Genomic DNA, 12,810 nt, shown 5'->3' on the forward strand with positions numbered 1-12,810 from the left:
TCAATTGTGCGATCATAACCGTTTCATAAGTTAATAGTTGAAACTCATCCAAATTCATTATTCTATGCACTAGGTGTTTCAAAACAGTAATATCAAACTTTACGATGTTGTAAGGGATGCCAAAACAAAAAAAAATTAACGCCTGCAGGCAACTTCCCGTGCACGCCTGCGTGTCGTGTTGCATACACTGTTGGCCGATATGCCTATGGCTTATACCCCGAATGACTTAACGTCACGTGAGTTGATCTGCGAAAGCGGCAGCATGAGAAGCAGGTATGCGCGAAGTGTTGCCTATCTGCAGGCGTCAATTCGCAACTATTTGGCTTCAATTGACTAAATTGAACCGACAAAGGGCGCTCACAAAAAATGTCCTCACGTAATGTCCTCTACAACCTTCTAAGGCTTGATACGACTATTCTGAACTATCCTGTACTGCGGCATTTTTGCGGATACTCCAGTGAATAAAAAAATAAATAAATAGAAGCTTTTGCATTATTTATAATATATTACTTTAATGGATCAGGTAAGGAACACACTGACTCTCATATACTTATATGTAATCACAACAGATATTATTATCGACCGCAGGTATTTTTATACAGAGGCAACTAATACATTGCGATACAAGATATTTTGAAAAATATTATACACGTTCGATAAATCATACGTCGCTGATTTTAGTAAATCATCTTACTCTCTGTTTTCTTTTTCACTCCTAAAGTCTCTCTCTTTTTCCCTATTTCTCTCTGTCTCGTATTCGTTTCTCCCACGATCTGCCGTATTATTTACACGCACCAGCTATAAAAGCGGGTACAAAATGAATCCAAGATTCAAATTGCCTGCCTAAACAATCGAATCAGATGAAACGACTTCGAGTTAACTATTCATGCGGCATGCGCAAAGCATGCGATATTTTTCCATCGAGTTTTATTAACTTTTCAACACTGCATTATACTTATAAGAGAACAAGTAACACAATTCTGTTTATATCTTTATCTTTTGATTTGTATGTATTGGTCTTTTCGTAGAATATAGCAATTATTAGCATAGTTTGTTGTTTTTTTTTCCTGTTTCTGTTCTTAATTCATGTTACACCAACTTAATGTAAAATCGTCTATAACGAATTCATTTTTAACGATTTCTATAAATCAGAATTTATATTGATGTAATTATTCGCTCCGTCAAAGTAGACAAATCGAATATCGACCGAACTCTGAATATTATAGTTGCCTATATCGTTTTCCAATCATTATACATAATACATAACATACAATTCCTAGTTTATATACTATTATATCATACATAATCGAAGAAATAAATTGCATATTTTATATATTATGTATAATAATATTTAAGACATTAACAAATAGCAATCGTAATATATTATATTATCAGTGTTATATCAGGTATATATGTGTATGCAAATACACTTTCTCAGTTACCGTACATCGCACAAGATTTATATATTTATTTATTTATAACCCTAACGTTGATTTGGAAAAAGAAAGACTCATTTCTCCAATGGACGTTTTTCGCTAAATAAGCTATCCTGTATAATATATTATTTAAGTACATATTCTTTCATTTTCGATTAACGTTCGATATGTAGGTAACTTAAGTACCTCAAATAAGTACCACCAACTTCATTTGTGCTAACGACTCTATAAATATTATCGATTGTATTCGTACATCTCTTCAATCGAATATAAATACAGTTATTTGAATTCGATTTAGAAACGAAAATATTGTTGAAATGTTCGAAAAATTGCTTTTTCTTCCATTCGATCAATGTGCAATTATGACTTCATCCCAACACCCATTAGAATTACAGTAGATAGATATTTTTATGTCATCAATAATCATAATAATATTAAGAATAATTATGATAATAATAGTTGAGGCAGATTTTTGCGATGAATAAAAAAGAGTAGTATGTGCAATGATGAAATGAAAACTAGCATCTATTTACAACGATTATCAATTTACAATCAGCTTCCGTTCATTTTACCAAAAATATGGTACTGAGGCAGATTTTTTATTACGTAAAACTTAACGATTAAAATAAAAAATAAATAAAGAAATCGTCGAAATATCGCAATAATGTTAATGGTCATGTGTTAGGAATTTGCGCAAAAATGTACCTCGTGAGAATACTATTAGGAATGTAATACTATTATATATATTTTCGTGAGCAGTGGAAAAACTGCTATAAATTAACAATTGCTCTATTTTCAAATCTATTTTTCTGTTAGTTTGTTTCTTTGTGTTTTTGTAACACGAGCAATAATATTGATAATCAGCATTATTATATGGATGTATATTAATTATAAGTTAAATTTGTTCACTTATTTGTTAGTTGCTAATAACATGTATAATACATTAATGTGTTAATTAATTTTAATATTAACTATGTTTGCAATATATTATAAACAAGTATTCTATTTACAATGCATACATCGCTGATATATGTATAATATAATAATGTATAATGTAGATATATATAGTATATATATATATATATATATTAGACTGCCTCAAAAAAAAAACTTTTTTTTTCGACCTCCAGCTTCACGAAATCAAGTTCATAACATAATATTGAACCTCTTAAAAAAATCGCACGGCGATTTCCTTTCACGAGGTTCAATATTATGTTACAAACTATGATTTCATGAAGCTGGAGATCGAAAAAAAAAAATAGTTTTTTTTTTGAAGCAGTCTAATATATGTACCCTATTTCATAAAAAAAAAGTCTGATATTCGTAATAATCAATTTAAATTCTTGCCCATTTTGCCTTCAAATGATTTAAGTAATTCGTTTTCCTCTCAACTTAAAAATAAGTTTTAATCATTATTGCGTTCCAACTATTAGTCGGTCACTCAATTGTTATAAATGATATCAAAAATTTTCAATACTATTCACGCCTTTTTCAAAATTGCAGTTAGACAGAGAGAGCAGATTATAACCAACATTTTTTCTATTGTAGTTAATACGGTAATATTGATACGGTGCGGCTATATTGTGCGATCATCATTAGTCATCTAGATTCTAACAGGTGTTACATTTATCTTGAGTTAAATATATTTCATACAACTATTTATTACTGAATTTCGAATAACTGCAAGTTTGCAGTAATTATTTTTTATCATAGTATGTTATAGCCACAAATTTAGAACTATTACAAACTTTTTTTTATTAGAATTCGAAACAATGCTGAGTGATCACACTACCGATATTCTATATGTCATATTAAGTATATCTTGCTCAAGTTTGAAAAACAATATAACACGGTGATTCACAGAATTCCGAATAAAAATAATCCAACATTTCAATTTTTCGTTTATAAGTACTGGCCTGTTATCATTTTGACTCGTCATAGTTATTACGGCGAATTAATCGACGCTCTTTATACTCGACAGAATGTCAAAATGTCTCAGCAGAAAATAGCGTTATTGATTTTTTACTAAGGCACTATAAAAAATATAACGGTACACTACAAATTGTGTATGTTGACTTTACACGTCGGACAAGAAGAAGGTTCCCCTTTTTGTATAACGCATTATTGGGTTTTGAAATCTACAAGAAGCAGATACTTTTTTCAACAACGATAAATTCAAACCACAGCATGGAGACAGTCTGTCAAATCAGTATCTCAATGACCGCTGTATCGATTTCAAGTTTTCCATAAAAACAGTGTCTGTTTTGAATTTAGAGAAAATAGATTATTTCACCTTTTGATTGATCTATAAAAACTTCAGAAGATCAGTTGCGCAGCATTGTATATATATTATTCTTACGACATTTAATTTGGTGCGACATTTATAATATTCTTTACTTGTCCATATCTAGTGATATTATTATGAATGTTTCTATATCGATGCATCGTAGCGATATAATTATTCTTCAATTCGTGATCTAACTGTTATATAAGAATGATCTCTATATAACTAATTGCTATACGGTGCATTTTCTTTAAGTAGGGTACCAAAATTTGACAATTTTCTCGAGCTTTTTTATGATAACAATTATTCAAAGAAAAATACTGCCGTAAAAATTTCATCTTCTGCAATTATTCAAATCCTACATCACCAACAACGATTTTTTAACAATTTTTCACTAAAATTAAACACGTGTTACATATTTACTATATTGCAGTTTTATTCCCTCAATTCTACAACCGCGTCTGCTGCTCTTTACGGTATTATCTTTACGCTTGGATCGGCTATTAAAGCTTCTATCACAAAAATTATATCGGTAACGAGTGTTGCAAGATAAAACCGATATATTCTGAACAATATTCTCTCTTTCTTGGATCTGCAATGTGTGGCCTTAAGGATGAATGAGCCGCGCTGTCATAATCAAAAATTAAAAATAGAAAAAACCGTTTAAAAGATTTGCAACCTTATTTGTGCCAAGGATAGTGAACACGAATAAAAACCATATCTTTACTATATAACAGAAACAATTCCACGAAATTTCGATTAACACAGGCTGATGTACCCACATTATGAAAAATGGTTTTATAGTTAGAACGTTTAAAATGATTAAACCGGTTCTTTTTTCCATTCTAATGTTTCGGGTTTATTGTCTTCCCCACAGGAATCTTTCAAAGATCTCTTGAAACAAATTTGATGAAAAATTGTGTCCATAATGGATAAAAATATATTTGCATAAGCATGGTAAGACAGATTTTCGTTAACAATTACATTGTGCGTTATAACTGTACTATGAGGAACGATTCCTTGAATTTTTTTCGGATAATTTTTAGGGATCTGGTCAGTGATCAAAATGAGCCTGAAAGCGTTATTATCGGATAACAAACGGCAGAATTTAATTATTTTGAACATTCCAACTATAAAACTATTTCTCAAGTCTTTAATATCTCTGCTTTTTTTATTGGAATCCGCTCAGAACTGTTTCTATTTCATAGCAAGAACACATCACTGGAGACTTATAAAACGATTGTTTCTCATTTATTAATTTCTGAACCAGACGATACGAAGCATTCGTCCTGAATAATTGTCACGCTGCTTTTCATTACATCGATATGATAATTAAGACTGGAGAAGCAACTCCCATTGATAATAGTAAAACATATCGCAAGCGACGGACATAAATATCCGCGATGAACTCGAATCAGCCCGCGGAATTATCACCTTGATATACGTTACTAATGATTAATTTTGCTTTGATCCTGCAATGATATAAACATCAACCCTGCAAACCGTGAGATCGATACCTCACATCACGACATTATACCAAAATGAACGAATGGTAATATGTATAAACGAGGTTGAAAATATATAAAATTTAGGCACGTAAAGATTGCGAATGGAAAGTTCGCCATACAAATGGATACAAATGGGTATAAATGAGCTTTAGAAACTCCCAACATCGCATAAACTAAACGGTTCATAGAGAATTTGACACAGACTGGATTGCATCAACCGATTTTCAATAACGAAAAATATGCAGACTTTTATAACTTGTGGCTCCTACTCTGTTTCCTCGTCTGTTTTCATGATGCACACCTTTTACTTGTGCGTAAACATTTATAAACTTCCCGAAGCTACATGTTACGTTGACATACGTGCATACAGGGAATTCCAGACAATTTTTATCTGACCACGACCCTCATCATTGTCAATTTCATTAAACCCGTTAGTATGTCGTGGGGCGCCATAAAAAACACGATTTTTGAAGCTTTAGATTCTTAAGGAAATCGGCTTTCCAATAATTGCATGTTCAGAAAAATCACTGTGAGCCATAATTCGATCAATGTACTTTACACGGTGAATTCTCCATGGAGAAATAAGATTTTTGTATCTAGAGCAAAAATGGGTGAACACTTAGTTTAGGAAACATGAGCAAATCAATTTCAAGTAATAGGTTCGAATAATATTGAAATACTAATAAAAAAGGTGAACGGGAAGAAATAGTTCTGCCAGATTTGAAAAGGAATTGCAAAATCCCAAAACTTCAAATTTTTCACGATTTTTTCTGTGCCTCCCGCATTTTGAACTGAACTGACATTTTTAATTGATTTGCTTGTATCTTCAGAACTAAATGCTTGCTCACCTTTACTCTTGACTGAAAATTTTAGTTTATTCACACTGAATGTATCCACGGGAAAAATTTCAAAATCGATCGTGGATAAGATGGATTCGAAAACTGAGTTTTAAAAAATCTAACAGCCTGCAAATTGTGGTTTTTCTGTAAAGCTCTGCAACATACCAAGAGCAAAATAAAATTTAAAATAGAGAGAGTCTGTAGGACAACATAAAATTTATGTATGAATTTGATATTCACAGTTATTCGCAAACTGTGTAGCAACAGCAGCAGAAATCCACTGGTATAAGTACAAGCGATTAATTTACGTGTAATACTTTCTATCGCGCAGCCATTCAGAGTGCGAACGCACAAGAAGCCGTCACTACGTGTTAGTCTGATAGTATTTAGCGACGCTATCAGAGAATTCTCGGCGCTACAATTGGACTTGGAAAGCTTGCGTTGCATTCGACATTATGAACGGATTTGTTGTCGACTGTTGAAGATTCCGCGCTGCGATTTCGGCCCATTCAGCGTCAAACGGATCCGCGGGACCTCCGCGAGACGCGAAGGCCTGACTTCCAGCAGCGGAGCCCAGCGAATGCGCCCTTAAATGAAGTGCTGGTGCTCGTCTAGGACTTGTCGGTACAGGAGATACAGCACCGGTCACACTTCCCAACCACTGTTCAGGCTTGGGAAGATTCGCCGCTGTGGCGACTGGCTGTAACTGCAAAGAAGAAGGATCGTATTTTCAAAGATTCAAAAATCATTTCAGTAAGCAATTGAATACACCTCGAGAAGTTGAATTGTTGAATCGAGACAGAGTGCGATTAATGCAAACACAAACACAAGTTAGCCTTGGCGGAAATTATTTTTAGAAACTTTCTCACATTCTAATTACTTGTTTTTGCCTGTAGCTTCTAAACCAAAAGCTTGTCCACATCAATCTTGGTCTCAAAATGTTTGATTTTTAACAAAACATTCTTGAGAAAAATTTAATACCAATAGATTGGAGCTATTAATTTCTAACTTTGGTTTTTGTATTCTTGGTTGCAGTAAAAATAGAATCTGTCGTCAAAAAAATCTAAACTCAATGGAAGATGATTTTTTTTACACTCTACACCATACACAAAAATAAATAAAATTGCCAATGATGAGGTTCAAGCATAGGTCGGATTGGGGTAGAATGCCTCAGCAACATTTAGAATAAAGAAAAATTCTCAGCAATTGTAATTTGAGTGGATTTACCTGTGAAACAGATTGCATGGTGTTGGTGGCGGCAATCGGAATGCCAGATGTGGGAATTGGGGAAGTAGACGGTAGCCCGGAATTTGGTGACCGATTCAACGGCGTGACCGAGTTTACAGGTACTGGAGATCGGTTCAACGAAGGAGTGGTTGTGTTTCCACCAAGCGACGATGTCGAGGCGGAACTGAACGCAGGGCTGGCGTTGGGTGGAGTGCCGAAGACACCCACAGTAGGCGTCGGTCCCGGAGTGCTCATCATCGCTGGTGCGACGGAAGTCCTCGGAAGAACAGGACTCAGGTTGCAGCTTCTATTGAGAATCGGCGTGAGTCTAGAATTGGCGAGAGTTGGGTCATCCTGCCAACTGGGACCAACATGGTTGATGTTGTTGTTATTTATGTTGTTGTTCAACTTCGTATCTTCGAATGAATTGCTGTTGCTCACTGCACAGAAGAAAGCAGTACAAGGGTAAGAACGATGCGGTATAGAAACAAGATGTGCATAACTGAAAAGGAATGTCGGAATACTGATTAATAATGAGTAGGAAAATCATATTTTGCAATTTTTTTCCTTCCTTCACCATAGAATCGTTCCAAACTGGGGATTGAGTGTTTGCAATTGTGCACGTGTGTTCACTGAAAAGAGTTTTGAAAGTTGTTGGCAATACTCTGAATTTACTGATTGAGGTTATGATACGCTAATACAGCTGTGTCTAATTCGTTTTGTATCTTATTGTCAATTTTCCGAAATTCACTCAGTGACCACACAAACGCAATCTGCGAAACCCTCTCATTTCCCAAGGTTTGTGAAGATTTCACCACTTCGGCGAAGAAAAAAGTGTAAGTCGTGATACGATTTACAGAATTTATCGGTAAAGCATAAAGGTCGGACATCCTCTCCAATCAAACAGATTCTTTTTCTGATTTTCATAATTGAATCATTGTTTGCAGTCTTATTCGAGAGAATGCTATATTTGTGTTTAATTGCCTGAATGTAGTGAATTGAGATTTCGGATTATGCCCGAATGGAATGGAATTTTCGTCTAGCATTTGACAATTTACAAACACATGAAATACACTTGCTATAGAAATCGACCAAATCTTGAACAAAAGTTCAAGAGAATCACGTTCAAGTTCAAGAGAATCATCAAGAGAACTCACGTTCCACGATTAGTCATAAAGTGGGAAATCCACCAATCGTGAACAATGAGACAAGTGACGATCAGTAAAATGTACTCTCAGTTGCCGAAATTCAAGAAGACATCAGCGTACAAACGTGCAGTGAATTACATAAATCCAGGCAGATTTACCGTTTTATATCACCCGTGTAACATTATCCGGAGTAATCCGGATCTCAACAGGCTCCATTTCACAATGTCTAACTTATGAAACTTAAGATAAAGTATATTTCATTGCTCCGCATAAAAGTAATTAACCGAAACCTGCATTTATGGTCATTTACTGGAATATGGCATCGCTTCGACTACCAACCTGGAGGCGTCATTGTACTGAAGAGCTGCTTTGAGACGGAATTTGAACTGATTCGGGACGATATGTGCGTTGACCCGTTGTAATCGTCGTTACTGGAAAGAAGGGAAAGCCCTCGAGAGAGCTGCTGACACATTGCTGAGACGCTATCTTGACCTCCGGGCGATATTTCCGGAATTGGACTCACTGCGAACAAAGATTGCGTATTGTGTACAAAAAGTTGATGCAGGTTCAACTGGTCACTAAATATGCAAAGTAATGGATATTATATCGTACTTAAACTCACTATGTGGTAATTGACATTCTACTGTACAATACTTATCGACTGATCGGAAACATGGGAATGCCTACAAAGTTACAATACAAATCATTACGAAGTACAGAAATTGAAAGAAACTGATAAACTGGAATGAATTGGTGAAACGTTTGAAATTTCAATTACTGGACGTACGTGTTTCTGTTCAACCTCTTAAACCAGTTTCTATCAGTTTTCTTCATGGTGGGATAAAATAAACTGATCGATTATACCACTTGAAGCTCATGTTTTTACGGTTACAGGGTTTTTTGCTCGACTACAATTGGTGTGTCGACACGGTCATAATAATTGTATTATGTCTGAACGTTCCAAGAACATGAATTTACAACATTGAATAAACAAGCAATATGCATTAGCTACAACACATGTGTATTAACCTTCATCGTATCCCTCGAACTCTGCAGTGGCATAAAATTAAAATAATATTTTATAATATTATTGAAACCAAACAGTTCATATCACCATATAACATGCAAAGTTATGTCTATAACGTAGTTATCTCCAAAAAATGATACATCTTCTGATTATAGACCTCTAGTTTGCTCTTCGGGCTTCAGAAGATGAGCAATTGATTATACGAATTAAATAATATATACGATAAAGCGTCAATTTGTTAATTGAATCGCATGATAATTTATCTGATACGTTATTAGCGATCAATTAAAAGACTTACAATTAAGAGTTTAATGAAATGTTGTCTTCAACGGAATGCTTTTGTTACTCTGTATTGATATATACATAAATTATTGTACTGATATAAAAATGATCGATAAATAATTCTATTTTCATGTCTTACGAGCTACTTGTTCTCTCAAGGTAGCTGAAGATATTGTATTGATAAAAATTGGGACCGAAGATGAATCATCTATCTTCCCTTTATTGACACTTGACGATGATAATCGAAAGATTTGAACAACACTATTTTCGATAGATGTCAAGGCAACGTTTACGTTCCAGCTTTCTCTTGAATCCGTTCGAATCTCGTTCTTCGATGTCGAATTACTTTTCGTTTATTCGGGTTTTTCAACATCTGCTTGGAAAGATCGATTTTCCAAGCCTAAGGAGCGTCCGTCAAGTGCCCTACATTTCCGAACAGTGCAGTAAAACGACGTTGGCGCATGCGCACAACTGAACTGCTCGATTTCACACACTAGGGTTTTCGTCAGTGTGTGAAATCTGCGCACTTCCGAATAACTCAATTTTACGCACTATTTCATTGTGGATAAGTTACCTAACGCAAACTTTATGCCTCGTCATTGGTACATTTGTTGCTTCTCAGAACAAGCTTTCCATCGCAAGTGGTGTAAAAAATAAGTAAGTTGTAACACAATATACCCTATACTGGTTTGAACCCCAAACTGCTTTCAAATCGCGTGTATCCCGCCCTTTGGTCTTTGGAGGTAAATTTATGTTATTTGCCGTTCGGACGGCGAAGGCTGACGTAAGAGTACATGATAATAACTGCGATAGAATTTTGAAAACGATTGATATTCACCTGGAGGTTTTTGCGGTATGTTGTGAGGAAGGGTGGGTGGCATTCGAGCGAGATCCGTGGGTTCGAGGCTGTGGCTTCGGGTACGTTCTAGATTGCTGGGAAGATCGTTAACTCGAAGACTGAGCTGACGCTTGAACGGCGAAGCCTGGTTGAGCTGGGTGAAACCCCTGAACGAACCTTGGCGCTCAAGCATCGAGGGTGTGGCGTGAGGTCGTTCGATCGCAAATGGGTTGAAGACCTGCTTCACCGGAGGAACATCTGCAAAGAAAAAAAAAAATATCTCATGTCGGTGTAAAAATCGTCTGGTGCGAGAAATCCAGGCACTGTGATTATTTCAACAACACTCTTCACCCACAGAGAAAGGATTTACCCTGTTCACTAAACAGTGTGAAACAAAATGTGATTCGATTCAACAAAGAAGTTATCGGAACGATATTTTGAGTTTTTGTGATAAACCACGGTTAATCGAATCAACGAAATATTTAATTCGGCATGTTAGATAGATTGGACAATCTTTTATTTTTTTATTTATTTTTTTATCTTGTACACAAGATTATATACTGACCAACTGCTCGTTCATGCGAGTCCTGCAACCGTTCGGTCAAGCTCGGTTGTCTGAAACTTCCACTCCTCGTGAACGTCGAATTTTTCGGATCAAACGTCATCGTCACTCCACATTCTTTGTCCCTACGTTGTTTCCGTTCCAAGCAAGCAGCGAAGGCACAACCCACAGCGTGACTCAAACGTTCACCCTGAAATTTAGTTTGAAGCATACAGGAATATTCGATGATTCACAAAGGCTTTAAACTTTTCGTAACATTTTTCGAAGCAAATCGAGTCAAACAATGCTTTGATGACGAAAAGAAGTGGAATCGTTTCCTGAAACCAGTAAGATTACTGATATAAATATATTTTAATCACGTTTTTTGGAAAACTTGTAGCTTATAATTTGTCAAATTCTGTTACGATACATTTTATATTTTGTAATGAAACAGCTATGCAAATACGTTTTTTCTAACGGCTGGTGATTCTTGACGAAATATTTGAACAATTCAATTTCGTTACTATCAGGTTGTTGCTGATGTATTCCAAAATAAAATTAAGTGACGTTTGAGAGTTTTGCAAATTCGTTTGTCAAAGTAGAATCCAAAAATGACCTCGTTGGTCAGAAGTCTTTAAAATTCGGTATCTGTATTCCATATCAAGGAATAATGCTTTAATTTCGGTGCAAACCAACACTGTTCGAAGCATTGAATTTTTAAATACCATTATAATTCACAAGATTCTTGTAAGAAAAAAATTATTTCTTCCATGTGAAAAACGTTGAAATATATTTCGTCGACATCGCAATTAGTTACTTGTTTAGGAAACTGATTTAAAAACTATTATAGAACATGAATAACAAATTCCGGTAAATTTTACTTTGTAGTATTGCGTATTGTGACGTATAAAAAACTTAGTCGTTAAAATATTTCATTGCGACGCACTATTCGTTATAAAAAATCATTCTTCCATGGTGAGACAGAAATCTTACCGATTCCTTGAGCGCTAAGAATCCGTGGCACATCCACCGCCTCGTCGTACCATCTCGACAGATGTAACTGAAGCCTTTATCGTGGTTACGATCCGGGGCACAGAAAGACACCTTTTCAATTGTCTGATCAACGATCAATCCCTTCGTTTCATCCTCAACGACGCGCAGTCCATCCCCAGAAACGTGAAGCACTGCTCGAACCGGCCTTCGCCTAGAATTCTGCAAATATTTACGATATATTATACAGAGTTTGAAAAGCAGCCCTGCTCAAGATCGTTGAATGATTACAAAGTATCAAAAAATCGACTTTAAGGTTATCAGGCAATCGGCAGATGGCTGATTAGAGATCAGTACAAGATTTTACAAAATTTAAGATTACGAACAATATAAGTTGACAGGATTACAAGAGTTACATAGATTACAGAGTAGTTCAATATTGGAGAGATTATGACCAAACTACAAAGATACAAGTCGATTATACAGATTATAAAGATTAAAAGGTTTAGATGATAGCAAGATTGCATAAGGATTACAATGAAGTTATAATGAGATTAGAACTATTACAAGTGGATTAGGCAGGAATAATTACCATCAAAAGTTCAACGGTACAAAAATTATTGGTATAAATTACTAATATATGGATAAGAAGGATGGCAGATTACACCGTTAACAAAAAAATCGCATGAT

At 35.1% G+C, this 12,810-nt stretch overlaps 1 protein-coding gene across 3 annotated transcripts in view; it reads right to left on the reverse strand.

Moving 5' to 3' along the window:
* Positions 1-550: 550 nt before the first annotated feature.
* Positions 551-12,810, reverse strand: part of LOC124176943 (protein numb) — a 97,117-nt gene continuing 84,857 nt past the window's right edge. For all 3 annotated transcript variants that reach the window (XM_046558849.1, XM_046558848.1, XM_046558847.1), the window contains 6 exons: positions 12,124-12,342; positions 11,155-11,341; positions 10,590-10,847; positions 8,782-8,964; positions 7,295-7,734; positions 551-6,773 (listed from right to left, as the gene is read on the reverse strand). In XM_046558849.1, coding sequence (XP_046414805.1) covers positions 6,483-6,773; positions 7,295-7,734; positions 8,782-8,964; positions 10,590-10,847; positions 11,155-11,341; positions 12,124-12,342 — 1,578 coding nt within the window. In that variant the 3' untranslated portion in view covers positions 551-6,482. The remainder of the gene's footprint in view (positions 6,774-7,294; positions 7,735-8,781; positions 8,965-10,589; positions 10,848-11,154; positions 11,342-12,123; positions 12,343-12,810) is intronic.

The sequence above is a fragment of the Neodiprion fabricii genome, chromosome 2 (assembly GCF_021155785.1).
Source record: "Neodiprion fabricii isolate iyNeoFabr1 chromosome 2, iyNeoFabr1.1, whole genome shotgun sequence".
Classification (NCBI taxonomy): domain Eukaryota; kingdom Metazoa; phylum Arthropoda; class Insecta; order Hymenoptera; family Diprionidae; genus Neodiprion; species Neodiprion fabricii.